Below are 21,354 nucleotides of genomic sequence, written 5' to 3'. Positions count from 1 at the left end.
GCAGAACAGCTTGTGCAGAAATCCCCAATGCCACAAGGGTAGATCTGACAAAAGATTGCCTGTGCACTCCTTTGTTGTTTCTAAAGGGCATGATATTTCCCCTCGGACTTTGGTATTCATTCTTCAATATCATACAGAGAATCTTTTCTATAAGAGAAATGTCATATTCTATTCCTTGCCCCTTCCCACACCAGAGGATTTTTTTCTCCTTTCCACCTGCCTCTGTGCGTGTCTGTCTCAGCTTCTTCGTTTGCTGTCACTCAAGGCAGCCAAGCTCTAAAGAGCACGTTCTGCCCTGCTTAGCATCCCTGCTTGTGTCCTGCTTTCCTTCCTCCTTCAGATGGCCATTGGGGATTCTTTCTTTTTCGAGACAAAGATGATACAACTAGTTAGAAAATGGGAAGAGGGAAAAGGTTGTCTGCATTCAATACAAACCTCTCAACAAGAAAGAAGGCAAATGGGTTGAATGCAACTTTATCGCTACTGGAGTGGGTCTATTTTAAGGTAGAGACCTGCAAGGGCCATGTAAAGACCTTACATTGCACAGAAGAGGTGTGTCTCTGTATGCAATGCAGGTTTCCCTTTTTTTATTCTTTGGAAAAAACCTCCGTCTTGCCCCCCAGGGCTGGCAGTCCCAAGCGGGGACTCTTCCAGCTGCAGCAGAACTTTGCTCCCAGCTCAGTTCTGTCCAGTTCTCACTTCTCAGCCTGTCCTTGCTGTTGTTTTTGTGACCATCCTCATCCTCTTCTCTCATTCCCAGGGCCGTGGAAGCAACGTGATTCACTGCCGGAAGGATGGCACCTGGAGCGGCTCCTTTCATCTCTGCAGGGAAATGCAGGGCCAGTGCGCGCTGCCCACGCAGCTCAACAGCCACCTGAAGCTGCAGTGCGCCGGCGGCTACGGCATAGGTTTGTGTGCATCAACCCCGGCCTCTGCCCGGGATGCAGCTCAGGGGGGAGCGGGGAGCACTGGGACAGGACATGAGGAAGAGGATGGCAATGAGCGAGAGGAAGGAAGGAGCCTGCAGTCCTTGAAGTCACCTTCTCCTGTGGACCTGTTTGCCTGAGTGAGAGCCTGCTGCGGGAGGCTTTTCAGGGAACTGCTTTTAAGAAACATGAAACTTTGAGAGGCCAGGCATCACGTAACATACTCTGATTGCCTGCTCCTTGCAGTGCTCACAGTTTCATCGTGTCCCTTCTTGGCCAGCTGGTTTTAATGGGCAGCCAGCACGCCAGAGTATGCCAGAGACGCATCCAGTCCTCAAAATACAGGGAGAGATTGTACCTGCCTTTGCTCTTATACTTTTGTAATGTCCCTCTCCTTCAACCACATGCACACACACATGTCCCAGAGGCTGAAAGGCGGGAAGCTGGCAGGGGAGTGCAGCACCAGGATAACTCAGGTCTCTCCAGAAAGAATATAAGACCAGCTGAGTATCCCTGTTGATATGACACTTGTTTTCTCCCTTCCTTCTGGGGTGCCTGGTCACTCTGCAAAGGGTGATGGCTTCCTGCGCTCAGCTTTGCTTTGTGTCACCCAGGCAGAGGGTTGGATAGACTACACACTGAATTCTACACACTATATTGTATTTTCAGCCCCCGCTTTTGAGGTCTCCCTGCTGCAAGGGCTGCAGCCCGCACAGACCTGTGAGGCCCCTTCCTGCAGCCCTACTCCCAGCCCCTGACAACCCCCTCCTCCCTCCGCCTGTCCCTTTGAACTTGGAGAAATTTCCTCGTTCCGTGGCTCCCTCATTATATTGCAGCCATGTGAGGGACCACGAGCCTCCTTGTGTTCCCTCCCTGGGGAGGAGAACACGACCTGGATGAGATCACCGCTCTGTAATGATGCCAATTACAGATCATATATCAAAACAATTCCGACCCGCTCCTTTCCGTAAGCGTAAATAGCGTGGTGGAGCGCGGGAGAGCGAGCAGCAAGCAGACTCTGGCGACTCTTAATGTGGCGAGGCGTTTTACCCTTGAGACGAGATTACCTCCTGGGGCTGGCCAGGTTTTTTGCAAGGAGACAAATACCAATTCCTGGTTTGGAGGGGAGCATCTCAGTGCTGGAAGCAGGAGGGTCTGCAGGTACCCACGCGGCGGGTGCCTGCCAGCCCTCAGTCCGCTCCCAGCCCTGCTGGGGTGGCCAGCAGCACGTGTTTCTCCCAGATGCAAGGTCCAGTGGGCCTGATCCGGGATGGGACCATGAAGCCGTCATGGAGGTGAGGGACTTAACGGGCCAGATCCTCTGTGAGAGTGTGGCTCTCACTGGAGAGGGAGGAAGAGCTTGGCAAGGGCACAGCAGCCGTTGGCTCTTATCCTCAGCAGATGGAGACATACCACACACTTTGTGAGGCTCGCCCAGCACCACGTTTTGGGTTGTTGGGGTTCTCTTCTCTTCTTTGTATTGACATCTTTCTGAGAAGGTGCTCTCCTGCCGCTCACTCTCAATGGGGCTGGTGTCAGTGGGCCTCATCCAGTGGGTCGGTGGAGCCACTATCACCTGCGCTGGGAAAGCAAAACAAACCCCAAGCTCTCCCTGTCTTGCTGGCTCAACAGCCCAGGTCTGTTCTGCTCCCGCTGACTCCTCCATGTGGGAGTACGTGAGGAGGCAGAAGCAGGTGGGGAAAATAATAGCATCCAGTCGTGGTCACTATGAATCCCACACACCTTCGGTAATTCCTCAGACACCTAATCTGCCCTTCCAGGCTGAGGTGTGTGTTGAGCCAAAGGTTCAGCTCTCCAAACCAGTACAGAGATTAATTCCTCCCCCAGCGCTGATTGGAGTGCAGAAATCCTAATGACATGTTTGCAGCAGCTGTGCCATTCAAGAGTGATTTTCCAGGGGGGAAATGGTAATGGTCCAACACACTAGGGCTTACGGTTGTGTCACCACAGGGCTCTGGGATATTGCTGCAGAGTATCACAGCATGTTTTAATAAAGAAGGGACAGGATTCCCACTGGGCATGACAGTTAATCAGAGAAAAAGCAGGTTTATGTGTGAACAAAGCCATCATTACCTCTCTGTGTACTTCTTATCGACTGTGGGACTTAGGTGATAGCTCGTCTGCAATATCATTAGGCTTGGTCACCCTCTGAAAGATTGTTATTGAAGGTCTGTAAATCTGACAGATCAAACAGTAGGTTTTTGTTATGTCATAGGTGAGATGAGTTTGACAGCCTCTGCTTAATCAGTGCCATTGCTTGAAAAAGCGGTAGAAATGGAAAAACCTTCACATTTTCTTGATGATCTGAAAGTGCAAAACCTGACCCCATTCTTGGAGTTAATAGCCAGAGAAATACCTAGATATGCAGCTCATACAAAGAGGCCCTGGAATATCTGCCACCCCCACGATCTCCTGCTGAGATGCAAGGTTGTACTCAGCACTTCATGTGTGGCTAGAAGATATGTGATAGTTATGGTTGACTGCTAATTGCAATTTAGGAAAAATGAGCCCTAATCCTGTCCTTCAGCTGGAAGGATGCTGAAAGGGTCAGAAGCTGCTTGCTTTATGCTTTAGCTTTATCCTCTCCATGTTTCATGCAGGCACGGAGTGTACCACCTCATGTCTGGATCACAGTCACGAGCCCATCCTACTGCGTGTGAACGAGACTGTGCAAGACATCCAGCACTGGATGAACCCTCAAAGAGTGAAGGTCAGTGCCTGACAATTTCATGAACTATATCCCTTGTTGCATGTTTATGTGCAGTGAGTGTATAGTGTTACCCATGGTTGATTCAATGAGGGGAATACATGGGGAATTCTGCCCTTCGGAAAAGAATTCCTGATTTTTTAATGTGTCTCTGCATGTTGTTCTGGTAACGTGGTGGATTTCTCTCCGAGTTGTTTTCTCTCTGTGATATCCCAGTGAAAGTCAGTTCAAGGTAAAGGCCCCAAATCAGTGTGCTCAGATCCACCCTGCACCCACAGTGGGTCTGATCTGGAAACATGATTCATTACACAGGAAGATGGGATGGACAGGGAGGGAAAGGGCACTGGCCAGGTTTTATTTTCTTCCTCATGTTCAGTATTTTACATTCTTCGGGTGGCAGGGGTGGATTTTTCTGCACTGCTTTTGGATGACAAAAGAAGCTGATACAGAGGGTATTTCATTTCTCGAACCAGCAGAGCTGGCTGAGTCCTCCCCCCACCCCTTCGCCCGCATGCGAGAGATGCCTGCTCAGCACAGCCCCTTCCAGAGGTCACCACTTCTTCCTCCTGCCTGCTGCAAATGCACAGGCAGCATTAACCACGCACGACACCCCGTCCTGCGCGTCCTCCAGCGCCCGCCACACCGGTCTGCCTGGATGGGGACATGCACACCCAAGTACAGCACCTTGCACACACGCTCGCCCCTGCACACACGTGCCACTTGCAGCAAATAACTGCTTGGTTTCATGTCTACGCTTGGATACCAGTAGGAGACACACACATCTACCTCTTCCTGAAAACCCCTGTGCCATCTACACAAATGTGCCCTCCTGCAACCAGGTTGCACCTGTAACCAGGTGCTCGTGCCTCCGCAGTATTTCTGCAGGTGTAGACGTTTAGCTGGACATGCTCAAGTGCACATCAGAAGACACTGGCACATGGCGTGTCACCAGGGTGCAGGTTGCTGGTGGTGGTTGAGCAAACACGGTCAGCTTTTACATACTTGGCCCTGTTTTTGCAGGAGTCTGTTTTACACACTTGAACTCCATTCAGGAGGAGAACAGGCAGCCAACACAGCCCCAGCATGTCCGGAGCAGCTCTGACAGTCCTTTTGCTTCTCTGCATGCCTAAATATGTACCCAGGGTTTGGGATTTTTGCAGTCTGGTCTTGGCTGTGGACAGCAAGCTGCTCCAAGAATCTCCGCCCCTTTATACTTCCCTATTTCACACAGAGCAATAGAATAAATCCTGGAAAGGGGTGGGGAGCCTAAATCCAGAGAATACGACAATCTCACAGTGTCCTTCCCAGCTTCCCATTCACTCCAGACGCCAAGATTATATTACTGCCTAAGCCTAGGCTTTGCCAAGTTTCTGGCATGAAACATAAAGAAAACCCCTATCTCTGTATTAGGGGCAATTTCTCAGTGGCCCTTTCCCAAGTGCTAGACTTTAAAGTGGTTTTGTAATTCATGGTGAAATAAAGTGACAGCTTCCCTCCCGTTCTCTGCTGTACTCCGTCGTTTATTGATGCGGGTACGCAGAGGGAGCTGTAACGAGTTTTATACCTGCAGGTCTCTGGAGGGCTCATTAGGCAGCAGGGAAAACATATAGTAGTAAAGGGGGAGATGAGGGGAGTGAAGGATGGAGGAGAAATCATGATTTCCAAGGGTACAGTGGTAAATAAGACCTTTTTTGCCCTGATGTTGAGGATCTTGCAAGAGCTTGAGGCTGTGAGCAGATACAAGTTCGACCCCACAAACACTTTGCAACTAGAGGGTGAGATTTGGGCTTGAAAACTTGTGTTGAGATGGAGGGGAGCCTTTAGGAGATGAGTGGGATGATGCTGAGACATGCTGGAGGGAGTATTTTTGGTAGCTGTAAAACATCCATCTTAGTCAACCCTGCAGATAAGGGGATGTCACCCCCAGGGAGCGGTGCCTCGTGGGGTGCCACTGGAGGAAATGCTGCTGCTGGTGGGTCCAGGAAGACCCTGGAGAGATGGGACTGGGATGCCTTAGGGAAAGGTCCCCATGGCAATGTGTTACATAGCATTAATAATATGTGTTGCTGTTTATGGTCAGTGAGAGCTTGCTGTTGTGCCATACCAGTAAAGCAAGCACCTGGTTGCATTTGCACAGCAAGTCTTTGTGGATCTCGAAGTATTAAAGCGATGCAGAGGAAACACTTCTAGTTACTTAATTTCAGGCACAAGTAATGTACAAATGAGTGCTGTATAAGAAGCAGATACAGGCAGGACTGATCTGTGGAGCTCACCTTTGGGAGGACAGGCACAGATAAAACACAGGGAGAGCCGGCAAGAAAAAAAATTATTTGTGTGTAGCTGCTCACCCAACAGCTGTTATGGAAGCAAAGTGGGAAGACGGAACCATCCTTCCTCTGGAGGTTGTTTAGAGCAGAGCTCTGCAAATCATTTGAATTTTCAGTTCACTCGAAGTTCTGTCAAATTTAAAAAAAAAATGTTTACTCTTAATCAAAGTGACTTTGTTGTTGTGATTTTTGGTGAACCAAAAAATTGGAGGAAAAACATGTTGGTTTGAACATAACATTTCATTTCCAAGGAATTTTTAAACTTTTCGTTTAATGAAAATGAAAAAAAACTTAGAAATGAAATGTCCTCTCAAAGGAACAACAACAACAGATATTTCATTTCAAAAAATGTCTAAATATTACTGTGTTTTTCACAATTGGTTTAGGCTGAGTTGCTTTGTTGGGTCTGAAACAGTTTGCCAAAGTCAGTGTAAGTTGGCAGTGTCTTCCAAATCAGTATTTTCAGCAGGAAAAAAACAATCACCTGAAATCTGCTGTGTGTCTGTTGTTCTGCAGTGGGCTGTGTTCAGAGCAACCATTGCTGTTCCCACAATTTCCCATTTGCCGTGCATGTGCAAGGGGCAGCGAGCTGTTGCAGACACCTATAGATAGAGCTGCCAAGACTGACTATGCAGGCAGTGGAGAGAAAAAAGTGAAATATCTCAGCAAGACAGCTTGACAGCTCTTTCCCATTGACTGCAGAGAAACAAGGCAGACACCTAATTTCTTAGGTTGTCTGAATTTGGGTCCTTGCCTTTGTGCTGAGCAGGAACAGGCCAAATACTGTGCAAGCACGTGCATGCCTGGGACAGCTGCGAAAGGGTTGGCATGCCCCAACCCTGCATACCATCAGGGCCATGGCCCCTCCGCACGCCTGGGATGCTGCCCGACTGCTGGTGATGTGTTTTCCCATACGCATTGCAAGACCTGGGATTTTGAATGTCCAGAAGTCATTAATGGGAATTCGTCTTAAATACTCCCTTATTCATTTAAGCTTTGCAGTTTTCCTCCTTCCTTCCTTCCTTCCTTCCTTCCTTCCTTCCTTCCTTCCTTCCTTCCTTCCTTCCTTCCTTCCTTCCTTCCTTCCTTCCTTCCTTCCTTCCTTCCTTCCTTCCTTCCTTCCTTCCTTCCTTCCTTCCTTCCTTCCTTCCTTCCTTCCTTCCTTCCTTTCCCTCTCCCCTTTCTGTGAGTGTTGGGCTCGTTTTGCAGTCAGGGAAATTGAGTCACAGAGTGGTGGAATGACTTATTGCAGCTCAGCGCCTGGGAAGGCAGGATTCCCACCCCATCTGTAGCTACAGGAGGAAACAGCCGCAAAGCACCGTGTCTCCCCTCCCATGGTGGCAGCGGCCGATCCCCTCACCACCGCCACATTAAGCCCACGGTTAATTGTCATGTTCATTTAGTGCCTGAGAAGAGAGTTAGCTGAGACCAGTAGATGCCAGTCCCTGGGCTTTAGCCCTGGGGGACACTTGACCCATCTAAGGTGGAGGAGAGCTGTCCACTGGCCTCTCTTGGGGAAACCTAATCCCCCCCACAGCCCGCAAATGGTTGACATCATTGTGTTAGTCCCACCATGGGAGGGAAGCGCTGTGACCGGAGGCACTAGGTCTTCCCTCACAAGGAGAAAATGACAGCTTGATTTGCTTTCTTGGCTCTTTGTTACCTACTGTGGGAGTGCATCCCAGCTTCCTCTCCCCTCGCAGCAGATGGAGTCACGGCCAGCAAACCACAGATGTGGCTGGATGGTGTTTCTGGGATGGGGACAGGACCAAAGTCAATACACCCAGCTGCACAGCATGGCCTGCGCGGAGGGCAGCTGCGCTGCAGAAGCCAATGTACTAGGGGAGCTGGGGCCATGAGGGCAACTTATGTCACCGCAGCGACTGGGAGGACATGCCAGCACAGGGAAGGGATGGGGCTCACTGAGACAGCGGCCCGATGGGCTTTATCCCCTGTGCACCGCCTGGCACGTGTGGGATGTGGTCCTTCCACTCCCCTCCTACTGCATCCTTTGTTGGCCTTGTGAGTCCACCTTCCTTTCTGTGCATGCTGATGCCATCAGATCCTGGTCACATCCTGCAGTAGTGCTGCCTATACCCTTCCTTGCTTGCTTTTTATACATTTGTTTATCTCAGTTGCCCCATGCAAAACCCTATGGCATCTGTGTGCCCGTTTGTACTGCAAGAGGCAGGAACGATGCCCAACAACCCAAATCATCCCCAATTTCTCAGTTTCCCAACCCAGTCTCTCCCCACACCTCCTCTCCCATCCCATTGCACCGCACACACCACAGCAGCAGCCTGAGGCGGTGGGAATTCAGGGTTTGGAAAAACAGCAAGAGGAGCCAGGACCATGGCCGAGGGCCCTTCTCTGGGCGTACTCTGCTTCCAGCTCCATGAATGTTTGCAGGATTAAATTCAGCCAGAGTAGCTCTAATGGTCTCTGCTAGCAAATTTTGATCCAAGGAGAGGACGCAATAACCAGGACTAAGCCGCTGGCAGGTACCACTCCAGAGCAGCGTGCATGTCCCAGTCTAGCACAAGGTCAGCTGGCTTTCCTACATTATGGAGAGCGGCCTGGGGCTGTGCTCCCTTTCCCTGGAGGATGTCCAGCCCAAGGCTGTGCAGCCCCTGGGTTTGAAGATGACCTTAAGTGAGAGCTCCAAGGAGAGCACTGTCCTAGCAGAGACTTCACCTTCCATCCATTCCTCTAAGGGAGGGTGCTAGGTTTTTAATACTGAGAGGACTGGGAGAGTAGTCAGTGCATCTGCTGCAAGGGGCTGCTCTCACTTGGAAAGCTCCTTTCTTAAGAGCCTGTTTCAGGGCTATTTGGCTTCTTTTGTTAGCTCCACATGCTCACACACATTCACACATATTGAGAGGTTTGATGCTTCTTACCAGAGGAATATGAGATGCTCTTTGGAAGTGTACTTCTACTTATTGTCTGGCTGGCCTTGAATACAGGAGGCAAATGCCTGAGTTTTTCTACTTTGGTTTAATTCTTGGGTTCAAATGCTCTTGAACTGTTTCCTGTACTCTCCCCCCTCCCAGTCTGTTGACTGGCCTTGTTTATTTTGAAACCTAGAAAAGTTTCCTTTCTTCTCCCTCTGAAGTGCAATAAACAGAAGAGGGAAAAAAAAAAAAAATAAATCTCACCATTTGTGGCAGGCAACAGCCTGGAAATCTCCAGCTGTCTGTCAAGAGTGCTATGGGGGAATGTCTGACACCGCAGGGCCCCAGCACCTTGCAGCCTCCCTCCCAGGGGATAAACAACGTCCTCCCCCCTCGCCCGGCCACTTCTTCACTCACACAGACAGGCCCTGTTGCGAGGCAGGTGGGGCAAGCCGGGCTTGACTAATAGTGGAAAATCCGAGAGCATCGGAAAGATAAACAGCCCAAGTCAGATAGTATAAAAGTCCTTTTTCTAGCACACGCCAGGTAAGCCTCAAATGACAGAAACTGTAAAAACATGCTGAGGTTCCCCTGCAGATGGATTAAATTAGCCCTCAAATAAACAGGGGAAGGGATGGCTTGTGCATCAGGTCTTCCCAAATGTTAATCCCTTCCTTCCCCAGGCCTCCGTCCAACCCTGACCCCTGTCTTTGGGTGAGCGCCTATGTGTTCGTCTTGCCCCACTGGAGTTGTAGTGTCCATTATCAATGGACAATAACCCCAGATGAACATTGTTCCTGACGTTCTGGTGTCTCCTAGACCTCCATGGTATTGAACAGCCATCTCCACACACCGGCCAAACTTTTCATCCACTCTTAAAATCTAAGTTTCTACGTCTACAGGCAAACAATGGCTGCCCTGGATGTGTCATCATTGAGTAGGCAAGACATAATTTTTGCCCAAAACTAGGCACTCCAACTTTTTTCTTGTGGAAAATCCCTAAACAGGGTCAGTACAGGAAGTATTATAAAGCTTGTAAAATGTAGTGGATAATGCTATCCTATCTAGTGTTTTTTCTGAGGGTGTGTAGTGGGAGGTGCTTTTATTTGAGTTGGTGTGAAAATGTATCCGATAGTCCACCTTTAGCTGTTTCCATCTTCAAGAAGCACAGGTACGATGGGTAGCGAAAGAGCAATGCTTCACAGCTCCAAAGAAATCCCTAAATGAATTCCTGAACTGTCTCCCCCCTACCCAAGAGCAGGACAGTGGACCTGTGCCTTTGCCTTTCCCTGCCACGTTCCCCCACCATGAGTGAAATATTGGACATGACATTTTAGGAGAACCTTAAATATTATTTTAATCTCAAATGTTCTGTTATTGCAAGTGTCAAGTCCAACACTTCTTGTAAATACCTGGAGGACAGCCAGGTCCTGAGAACACAAGAGGTGTTAGGAACTGAACTTCATTGGTTAAGTACAGGAGAGCCATAGGAGCCAGCACACTGACTTTCTGTACACTGATTTCTTTGTCTTAACCTGTTGTGTTTTTTTTTTTTCCTTCTGCCCTCCAGAGCGTTGTCTGCACGGCGGGACTCAAGTGGTACCCTCACCCTTCCCTCATTCATTGTGTCAAAGGCTGTGAGGTGAGCTTTCACATTAGCTCAGGTGGTCCGTGCTTGCTCTTTTAAATGTTATGGTAATAATTGCTGCAGTCACGTGGACTGTAAATGCTGTTTTTCAAGGGGGCAAAGAGGCTTTTGCCCTGAATATCCTATCAAAGAGACTGTGATCTCCTGTGTAGTTCTGACACTTAGTGGTGAAATCGGTGGTTTTCCTAGAGCCAATGGTGGGTGACTCTCACAGGAGATAAATGATCAATTAGCTCAACAACACTGGTAGACTGTCAGAATTTCCCAGGATCTGGCAATTTCTGAGAAGTTGCAGAAAACCTTCAGTTGTTTTTCCTTGATTGTGATATCTTATTAGGAGGCCACTTCTTTCCAAGGCCAGCAAGGCTTTGGGCATAGGTGTGTGCAGATAAACTTTAGGAGAGCCAGAGGCTGAAATGATACCACTGAGTGGACAGCACAGCTGGACAGTGAGCAAATCACGCATCCCTCCCCTGTGCACCTCCATCTGAACCAGAAGAAAAAATCAGAAAAATCCAGTTACACTTCAGATGTGATACATTTTACGGTCTTGTGTGTTATTTGAATAAAGCAAGTACTTTGAATTATGTGTTTCTGCCAGTAACAGTCTTTGAAAAGTCTGAGAAGTCTTAAGATGCTACCAGTGTTTAAAGAGGGCTGGAGCACTTCTCTGTGGGTCATGGCACACATACAGTCTCCATCAAGAAGTCAATCCTTGTGGTACCTCTGTAAGGCTGGGAAGCTTCGTGCCCATTTTAGAAATGGAGTAGCTCCCAGGCAGAGGGATAGATAGATGGCTGCTGTGCTTACATGGATGGGCAGTGGAAGACCTGTGACTTGACCCCACATCTCCTGACTCTCTGCAGCACTGGCCTCTTAGCACGCAGTAACCCGCCTTTTCAAAGCGCATTGAAGTTATTTGCCCGGAGTGGCAGAACGTGGCACAGAATCCCTAAATCTGACACGAAACTCTATACCACACTGCTGTGCGATGTGATTTGTCTTGAAGTGAAAGACAGGTTTCCTTCGCATACAAATGCTGGGCCCAAGAGGGTAATAACTCTCCAACAATGTAATAGTTTCTGTCTAGTTGTTCCCTAAATGAAAAGCATTCTGCTGTCAGTGCTTTGAATGTCATAAGCCATCTCACGCATTGCATTCATGCAGGCTGGCTGGGCGCCCCTATTCTCCAAAGACAGCTAAAATAACATCCAGCGACCATTAAGAAATGCCATTCAGGTGCTGATGCGCCATTGGGTATCCATTCTCCTGCTGTTTAAGGACAGTTGTTACTGAGGCAAACTTTGCAATGATGTAATAATTTACCAGAAGCCATTATTACTGACATGCTTTTTCTCAGCATTTTCTTCCCTTCCATCACTGTTAATTGCCAGACCCCTCTGCATCAATAGGAACTTTCTTCTTTTCATCATTCATTCAGCAGTGTCACTGCATCGCAATCTATCATCTTGGAAGGCTTTGCCCAGACGACTGATAATGGCCTCCAGCATCGTTTTTAGAGCATGTTGCTTCCAGGATCCACAGATGGGCCAGAGCTCGTTCTCTGGCATTAAGATTTCAGAAGAAATGCCATCTTCACCAAGCCTTTTTTCATGACTATGGAAACAGGGACTAATAAGCCAGTAGGTCAATAATACTGGGCCATTAAGCTGATAACAATCCCCAATGTATTAATATCCTTAGCGTTAGGGAGGGTTCCCTGAACAGAAGGCTGTAAGCAGGGCATTATTTTACTCTTGGCGATCGCAGTGGTAACCCAGACTGCTGCTGCAATGTGATTTTTTGTCGCTCCCTAGTGGCAGGAATAGAGGTTTATGAGTCAGCCCCGTACTTCTCGGCAGCTAACTGATGTGTTTCAGTAGAAAACTAGTCCCTCTGGAGTACCTGTATAGTCTTCCAAAAAATATAGGAGCAGTAAGATATGAATGAAGACCTATAAAGACCTCACCCTCCACAGCCAGGCCTCCAAAATGAGGATTTTGGTACCAAATGAGAATAGATGCTATTTGTCCCATTCTTCTCCTCCAAAGGACTGACTTACATACTCTGTGCCAGTGTGAGCAAAAGGGAAATTCTTCCACAAGTTTCTTTTACTGATTTTCCAGTGTTCATAGGTGGATACAGGCATAGGCATGGAAAATTAAAGCCAAGCCTTTCTTGACAAGCCCGCAATACAAGGGAAACACGGAGAAGCCTACAAAACTTCCTGGGAGTTTGCACAAAGTGCACGTTTTTGAATATGACCAGTTTGGCATAAAAATATCTCTCCATCTACTTATTAACTGTTAGCATATTAATTAAATTGGAAGGGCATTTGCAAGTCAAAGTCTTCGCTTGTATAAATAAGCCAATCTCTGTGGAAGTCAATGGAGTTAAGCCAGTTTACAGGCATAGGAGCCTCACCCTGTAACTCTGATTTCCTTGTCAGCATTTGCAGTATTTGCATGCAGCTCAACAAGTGACACGCAATGAGCCAGTCACCTCCTGGTAGTCCTGCTGTGGCCCAATATTACCATCATTACCTGGATTTCCTACAACCTGACAGAAATATTAAAATTTGCAAAAAAGTCTGGATGACTCCACAAGTTCCATTTCAGTACTGATGAGCATGGCCGTGGCTCTGTCTGGGGAGAGCACGACGAGCTCTCATGGCTGGTTCTTCAGGTACCTATCATCAGGGAGAGTCTGGTACTGAAATTGATGCAAAATCCTCCCAGGAAACCTTCACAAGCCTCCCCACCTGCTCTGCAATGATGCCTTCTTGTAGGAAAGTCCCTGGTGTGTTTTTATCAGTGCAGATTAAATGAATTTTCCAAAGAGCAGATAAAAGGGGAATGGCCCCATAAGCCTGTGCATGTAAGTAGTGTTACAGAGAAATGGCCGTGCTCTCTTCTGAGCATCCATTTTTCTGAGCTTTCATTGCTGCCTGTGATTCTGATACCTGGCACAGGCCTTTTTTAGCACCAGGCAATTTTGACTTCCAAGGAAGACTTCTATACTTACTGACCAAGAGGGCTCCAATGTGTAACAAAAAATCAAACTTCAACCTTTTCTTCAGAATCGTGATTATTATTCAGGTCCTGTGCAGCACAGAGACTAGTGATCACATTGCACAGACTAGTGACCACATTTTCTTTTTCAAGGTGATTTATGAATTTTACTTAATAGCTCTCTACAGCGTCCCTCTGAATAATTGCCATTATCCTAGCTCTGAGCTGTGGAGCGGAGGAAGATTACGTGTCATGGCCAAGGTCGCACACAGTCACTGCTGGTCGGAGAACAAGAGCATGTGGTCCCTGTGCTGAGCTCAGACCACTTCCATTTCTCTTTGTGATAGGTTTTGTGCCCTCATTTCTGACACTTGTTGCATAGTTAGGAGAACTGTTGTGAAAAGTACAGCTATTAAAAGTAAGGCAGTTTTGCTGCTATACATAACCTTGTTCTTATCCCACATAGTTTTGAAAGGTTAGCTTAAAATTATCAAAAGGTGCCACAATTTTAGATGCCTTGATGCTGTCTCTGGGCCTAGTCCAATTAATATTCCTGAAGCATCATCTTATGTGGGATGTGAAGAGCCAACAAGGGCTCATTTCCCTTCCATCTAATGTCCTTTTTTTTCTGTCTGCTTTGAAGGGAGAGGGGAATAATTATCTCTTGCTTTTCAGGGCAGTTGATAATGTTACAAACTGTATGGCTCCTTCAAGTCTTCATGTTTTCCTTCTGACATACTGTTTCAGATTTTATCCATGTTCACGCTCTCAGCCTTTTTCTGCTTTTCCTTTTTTCAGCCTTTCATGGGGGACAACTACTGTGATTCCATCAACAACCGAGCCTTCTGCAACTATGATGGTGGGGACTGCTGTGCCTCAACAGTCAAGACCAAAAAGGTAGGATGCCCCTTCATCTTTTCACTGGGAATTCCTTGGTGAGTGCTGCTTTGCACCTGGAAAAAATTTATTTTTGCTAGAATAGCTGTATTGCTAGAATAGCTGCTCCAAGGTCTCAGAAGGACCTTCAGTCCAGGCACCAGCTCGCCACAGGCACTGGTTCGTTTTGAAATTCTCTCTTGATTTGCATGTGCATTTCTCATCATAACCTGCCTTATACCTGTGCAAGGCAGGTTCTTAAATAAGGTAGTCAGAGGCGTTCATTCATTCTCATTGTTTCCACACATCCCCCTACTTTTATGCTTCTTTAACACCCATTTCTGCCCACTGTTTGTGTTTGAAGCAGTACAACATTTCATTTGTTTCTAACCAGGACAAATTTTGAGCTTGCTTCCCAAAAAAAAGAAAAGAAAATTTTAACCTCTGCTGTGTGAGATTTTTACCTTGTCTTCAAAATGTGAGTGTAGATCAGAATGAAAATCCATCTGTGTTAAGTATCTGATATACATTAATAAAGAACAAAGCTCAAGGGAGCTTGGGCTCAGCGTATGACATCATCCATTTCACCCATCTGAGGGGGAAGGTCCTTGCTACTGCAGCTGAGGGACAAAAGACTTCTCTGCAGGGAACAGTCCTTTCCAAGACAGCTTTGGCTGGAGGCTTCTTTTCCTTGGTTCACCCAGAGATCTCTGATGAGTACAGCACTGTGGGCTGTCTCTGCCTCATCTGGGAACACTGGGGAAGGGAGGTGGACACGTCTTGGCAAGTGGAAGGAGTTAACTTCTCAATTGAGGAAGAGGTGGGGAAAGAGGTAGTTTTCCTAAAGGTGCTTTTTTGGGAAAAATTTTCCCCTGTATTGCTGTTTCCTTTTGTAAGTGGCCCTGCGAGCCATGTGCTGGGAGGGAAGCATGGGCAGGTGATCTTCTCACGCCCCCAAGGGTGAAGTGGACATGGAGAGCCCATACGGGGCTCCCTGCTGAAATGACCACTGCAGAGACAAGCGGGGTGACAGGCAGCGGCTGTCTGTGTCATCTTCAGTCTTCAGTGTCATCCCCAAGAAGAGATTCCTATCTCTGGCTGATTTTCCATCTGACTGGGAGGAGCAGCCCAAGGGCAAGCACAGCTTGCTTGCTGGCCTCACCAGCTGGGCGGACAGAGCTGGAAGTGCCCAGTAGCTCAGCATGGCATAGATCTTCTCCTCCTACAACAGCCTGCCTGAGAAACTTTATCTCCCTGCCTCCAGGCTTCAGAGCGGGGGATGAAAAATCCCAGGAGGTGCCAGAGGAATGGAAGTGAGGTGGCTGGGAGGGGACCGACCCAAACCAGCCCCATCAAGATGGGAGCTAAGGGCACAATGTATTGCTGGGGTGGGGACAGGACTGAAACACAAGGGATGTGAGTGCCAAATTGAGGGGGAGAGGGATAGGATTAATGTTTGGGAGCAGAATTTATTGATGGGCAGGGAGTTGAGACAGACTGGGATCTGCACAGATTTGTGAGCACTTACCAGCCAGGCGAATCACGCTCAAAATATCTGCTGCTTCACTGCCACCTAGAAATGAAGTGACCACCCAAGAGGGGGAAAGCACTTTGTAGCCCAGTCAGTTACTGGTTTCTCTGCTAAACCTCCCCGATGCAAAGGGTAAGTGGTTCGGAGACAGGCAGCTGGTCACACATCTGATGCATTTCCCCCAGGGAGGGGGAGGTTTTGTAGCTTTTTGGAGATAAGTCTGCTTCCACCGGCTTCACTGGGAACTCTGTCTTTGTGACTGGGGGAACTAGACTTGCCCTAGTTTATATTTTAGAAACAACCATCCTAGAGATCACACAGTTTGAGGGCTTAACCACAGACCCCATCGCTTCCTCGGCTCACATTCAGCTTACAAAATCTTCTCTCTCCCAAAACACCAACAACATCCCAGGAACTGAACAAGGCACTCGGGAGGAGTGAGAAAACCACCTTCTCCTTAGACCTTCCATGCCAAAAGCAAGATGCTAAGTCCCAGTTTATTACATTTATAGGGTAAAGGGGGGAATAATAAGCCAGCCGGCGGGCCTGTGGTGTCAAAGCCGAAGAGGTGGCAGGCAGCACCTCTCTGCCTGCAAAGCGGCCGCCGACACCTGCGGCAGCAGCCGTGGGGCCGCGAGTCTCAGCTCTGCGAGTTATTTTCCCGTCTGAGGCCTTTGACTGAGACCAGATTTCAGGCAAGGCTGTTCAAATACAGCCCTCCCTTTGAAGAGGTTTATGAGTGGAGCGTTACAGGAGATATTCCAAAGGGAAAAACAATGAAAGGTGAGAGAAAAGGGAGCTGAATAAAAATACTCCGCATACCAAATCCTTCCAGCACAGTTTGCCACCTACTTAAAAAGGCACAGTTTTAAAATACACATTGGGTGTAAAAGCCAAAAACCTGGAGGAGACATAGGGAGGGGTGAGTCCAGCTCTGTTAATTCCAATACCAGATGAGGATGTATTTTCATACGGTTGTAGAAAGAGCAAGACACATGAAAGAGGCTGCTTTGCTCCTTTTCTTTCAGGGTTACATACTATGTGGCAGATGTGTCAGTCTTTTAAGGCCCATGCAAGTTTATCCATAAATGTCTAACATTTATGCAACACCTGTTTTTCTCCCAGAATGTCACAGGACATTTTACAAGCTTAAGATTTATCATCTTTTCACCGTTGCAGCCATTGCTGAGGTGACACATGGTTCACATTTAACAGAACATAGCAACTCCACACATTATTTTAGGAAAGGGGTGAAGATTAACATTGCATCATGTGAAGATTCAGGAGTTAACAGGCAAGTAAGAGCTGGCTTCAGATCTTTAATGTCCGCAAACTGTCAAGACATAAGTTTCACTGCAACCCCACTACCCTCCCAAACGCACTTTCAGCTGCACACAGTGCTGTGAATCAGGCTGTGTGAAAGCAAAATTATTCAACCTTTATTCACTTTCATTCTGAGCTCTCTTACTTAATGTGAGACATTGCATGCTCCTGTTTTGTTGCCCTGAAAATGTACAAGAGACTTCCATGCAGTGTTCGCTTAGGCCATGTTTTCCCTTTGCATTTGAGCATTAGCAACAAATGACCTTGTGCTTTTCTGCAGCGAGGGGGGAACAGAGCAGTGTGACTTATCTGACCAACCGCCGACTAATCAGTGCTGCTGCTTAGATAGGAAATAATGAGTATTATTTGCCCTGCACTATTCACAATCAGGCTAGAGAGCTTAAAAGAAATCATTAAAGACCTCTTTTCAATGCTACAAATGGCAATGAATAAATTCAGTCATATTCTGGGCATAAATTCGAGGCAACTGCAGTCAGCAAGCGGGAAAAAGAGACATTCATCAGCTTAATTATTTGTTGTGCGCTAATTGATCAGCATCCCCGTGCAGTGGTGGGAAGGCAGGGCTGGCGCAGGGGCGAGTGCCACCCCGGGAAGCAGGGCCGTGTGTCCTGACGGTGCTGCCCCGGGTGGGTGGGCTGGGAGGGGAGCAGGGGCCGGCGGCAGGGTTTGCAGTTGGGGCAGAGGACGGGGCTGCACTGTGCACAGCTTGCCCTGTGCATGACCCAGGAGCAGCTTTGAGAGACAGGAAGGCCATTGTCAGCCAGCCTCCAAGCTTCTGTTGTGTATCTGGAGGGGATAAAGTCTTCCGTGAAGGACAAAGCAAAATCCCATCTCCTTTTAATCTTCCTACCCTCCTGACCCAGCACAGGTTGCCAGCTCCCTTCTGCCTGGCTGATCTAGGAAGCTGCTTCTTGCTTTGTATCCTGCCACAGATAAAAGGAGATACTATTTTTTAAAACATTAAATACGTGACACTGCTAAAGTGAGAAAAATAAATAACCTGGGCATAACTGGCTGTCTCTGGGCTGGTGGCCACCTGTGAGGACCTCCTGTGATGTGTGGCATTGCAGGGAGAGACACTATGGCTATTTCCTTCTGATTTGTTTCAGGAAATTTCCCTCCAGTCGCTGTTCTCCTCCACTTCTTTGCTTTTCCCCTTCCTTTTTAGCAGTTTTCCCTGGACAAGGCTGTCTAGAAAGAGCTCGCAGAAATCAGAAATGTCTCTCTTTAGGCTCCGCTTATGTACTCAGATTGCAGATTTGCTTAGTTGAAGATCCTGCAGTCCGGTCCCTGCAGATTTAAATACACAAAATTTGCTGGTTTAAAATTCCCCCAACTTAAACCATTTGAAAGGGTGAACTTCCATCTGTCTTTCCTCTCTGCCTTTCCTTTTCGTCGCATAAGGGGTAAACCTACAGCTCCCATGAGAAAAACCTGTCTCACTCAGTTATCACTCAGGTTTTCCCTCAACTGCTTTGCCCCATAGCACTTAGAAAAGAAAAAGAAAATCGTCCCGCCCCTTCAGCCTCTTGACATTTCTGTCCAACACCTTGGAGAGGAAAACCAGCAAGTGCCTCAGCGGAAAACAAATGAGTACTTGCAGTAGATAGAGGACTGTGTGGGATTCATCCAAAGCTTTGCTTATCTAAAAGATAGGCAAGTTATCAAAACCTCTTCAGAGACTTTATGGCTGAGAATTCAAGACCTAAAGAAAGGAGCTTTGAACTGAGGGGCTGCTGCTGGCTCCAGCAGGGATTTCCAAAGACTGTCCCTGTCTTCCCAGAAACAGGGGTCTGCTGCACTCCTACCCCTAAGACAACAGAAGTAACCACTTCTTGGTATTTTAGAGAAATAAGCGCTTTCTCCCAGGTCTCTAACTGCAACACAGACCTGTCTTGGGGAATCTCAGGTCTTGCTCTGTCGGCAGAACACAGGTTGGTGGCAGTTCGCGCAATCAGCAGCCGAAGTGACCACCCTGACTGAGGAAATTCTGCTCATCCAGAAAAACGGATGTTCCTGCCACAATGCTGCTCCCAACAACTTGAATGTCCCCAGCTGGGTGTGTTTGTCAGCTCTATAATTAGCGGGCAAGATGCAATGACTGGTGGGGGAGCATGGCGGAAGGAAGGCTACAGTGCGGAGTGTCGCTTCGAGCCTCTGGAAGCGGCTGAGCGCTGCCGCGCGCTCCAAGCCCGCTGGTTCACCCGGGCGTGTGGGTGAGCTCGCTTAGCCATGAGCTCTTGGTCGCAGCCTCAGTGCCTAGCTGCTTGCCATGTGAGGAGCATTTTCAGTCATGGTTGGTTGGGATGGGAGCTTATTTTGGGGCTCAGAGCTTGGTTTCATAATCACTCAGGGAGGCTTTCCAGGCGGCGATAAATTAAAAGCAGTGATGGTAGTAGCACATGTTGCCTATCCTGAGAGAACGTTCTTGGCTTCAAGGGACGTGGGGCTTCCCACAACATACAGCGTTCCCAGGGGACGTGCTAGCAGAGGGTGTTTGCTTTGCTATCCAACCTCACTTCATTAGCAAGTGTTACAAAAGCGAGCGAACAAACCTTCCCTGCTCCACTGCCAGCTATTTGGCCTCTGGGTGGTCTGGCTCCTATTAAATCTTTGGTGATTATTTAGACTAATTACATTCATGTTTGCACAATCAGTAGCACGAGGGTAGGAAGTGCAGCTGATTGCTGAGCAACTGAGCTCCGTGTGGTTTGGCAAAGGGGCTCCCTCGCTCGGCTCAGCAGGCAGGCGGGGATGCGGGGAACCATGGGGGCAGGGATTTCCCGGGGATCCCTGCTGGCTTTGGGCCATCCTGCTGCCACCAGTTCTGCTGGGGCTGCTCCTGATCCGTACCCAATGGAGAGAGATGAGCATCTGTTGGGTTCAGCTGAGCTACATCTTGTTACACCACGTTTGCTGGTTTCAATGGGGGGAAGCCTGGTTTATGGCAGGGCAGTTAACAAAAATTCAAGTTTTTAAAACTGTATATACTGCCTGGAGAGGAGGTTTCCTGTGAGCTTCATCTTTGCCTTTCCCAGGCCCTGTGGAGCAGTGCCCTAGGTGTGAACCTGCATACCAGCCCCCACAGTTTAAAGGGGGCTCACTCTTGTTCTGTTATCTCAAAACAGCCCTGGTGACCTAAATGCTGAAAACCACTGAGAAGACCCTTACAAGATGCATTTTTGTCCCACAAGGGCCTTGTCAGGGAACAAAATGCTCCCCAGCGTTTGAGCCGCAGTGTCTCGGGAGGCGCGGGGCTGTGACACTCAGCACGACCTGCCACGCTTATCTCGACATGCCACGCTCGCCCGCAGAGGCTCTGTCTGCAGTGGGACCTTCATATTTCCAGTTAGGCTTGTCTGGGAGATTTCGCAAACACTTCAGGGCTGAAATCTAACAACAGGCTGTTTCCCAACACTTTGCAGCCCTCCTCCCATGCTTCCCCCTCCTCGCCTGCAACCCAGGCCCTTCTCCAGGCCTGATTTTGCCTGCCCAGTGCTGCTGTGAACCAGCCCCAAGTGTGCTGGACGGGAGGTACAGCTGGGGCAGCCTGATACGAGCCTGTGTGAGGGATGAGCTCTGACCCTTTACAGAACCCTTTCCCATCCCTCCCTGTACCTGTCTGGGATTTCTCCTGTCAACATGCCCACCAGTTCCCTACAGACTGGCCTTTCTCAGCAGGGATCTGTCTTGGAATGTCACCAGCCTCTTCAGATAGGTGCCGTGTAGCGAGTATTTGTGGCTCTCACTCATTTAATGACCTGGATCCTAGTTCTGCACTGGTCTGTTGTATCATTGTCTTTGTTCCCATAGTCAGGACCATCAAGGACAAATGTGACCGTGTTTCTAAGAGGGAGCTTGGGTTTTGTCCAAGGTCTCATTGCCTAGTGTAGGAGAGAATGCTTAGGGCTCCTGTACCTTGGTGAAGAATAGAAGTATGGGTTCCTAGCATCGCAGTGGGTTGGTCAAGGTGAGGGTGTCTCAGATCTCCTGTGCACTGCACCCTGAACATCTGTGCTAGCCTCTGGCCTAGCCCATAAACCCACACCTGCTGCAACTGCTCCTTTAGGTT

The 21,354-nt window shown here is 48.4% G+C and overlaps 1 protein-coding gene across 1 annotated transcript in view; it reads left to right on the top strand.

Moving 5' to 3' along the window:
• Positions 1–21,354, top strand: part of PAPPA (pappalysin 1) — a 183,070-nt gene that overhangs the window by 151,133 nt on the left and 10,583 nt on the right. The window contains exons 18-21 of the mRNA XM_074923417.1: positions 761–908; positions 3,548–3,657; positions 10,443–10,514; positions 14,330–14,428. Coding sequence (XP_074779518.1) covers positions 761–908; positions 3,548–3,657; positions 10,443–10,514; positions 14,330–14,428 — 429 coding nt within the window. The remainder of the gene's footprint in view (positions 1–760; positions 909–3,547; positions 3,658–10,442; positions 10,515–14,329; positions 14,429–21,354) is intronic.

Source organism: Athene noctua, chromosome 20 (assembly GCF_965140245.1).
Source record: "Athene noctua chromosome 20, bAthNoc1.hap1.1, whole genome shotgun sequence".
Lineage (NCBI taxonomy): Eukaryota > Metazoa > Chordata > Aves > Strigiformes > Strigidae > Athene > Athene noctua.
Note: the sequence above shows the minus strand (reverse complement) of the source record. Positions and strands in the feature narration are given on the sequence as shown.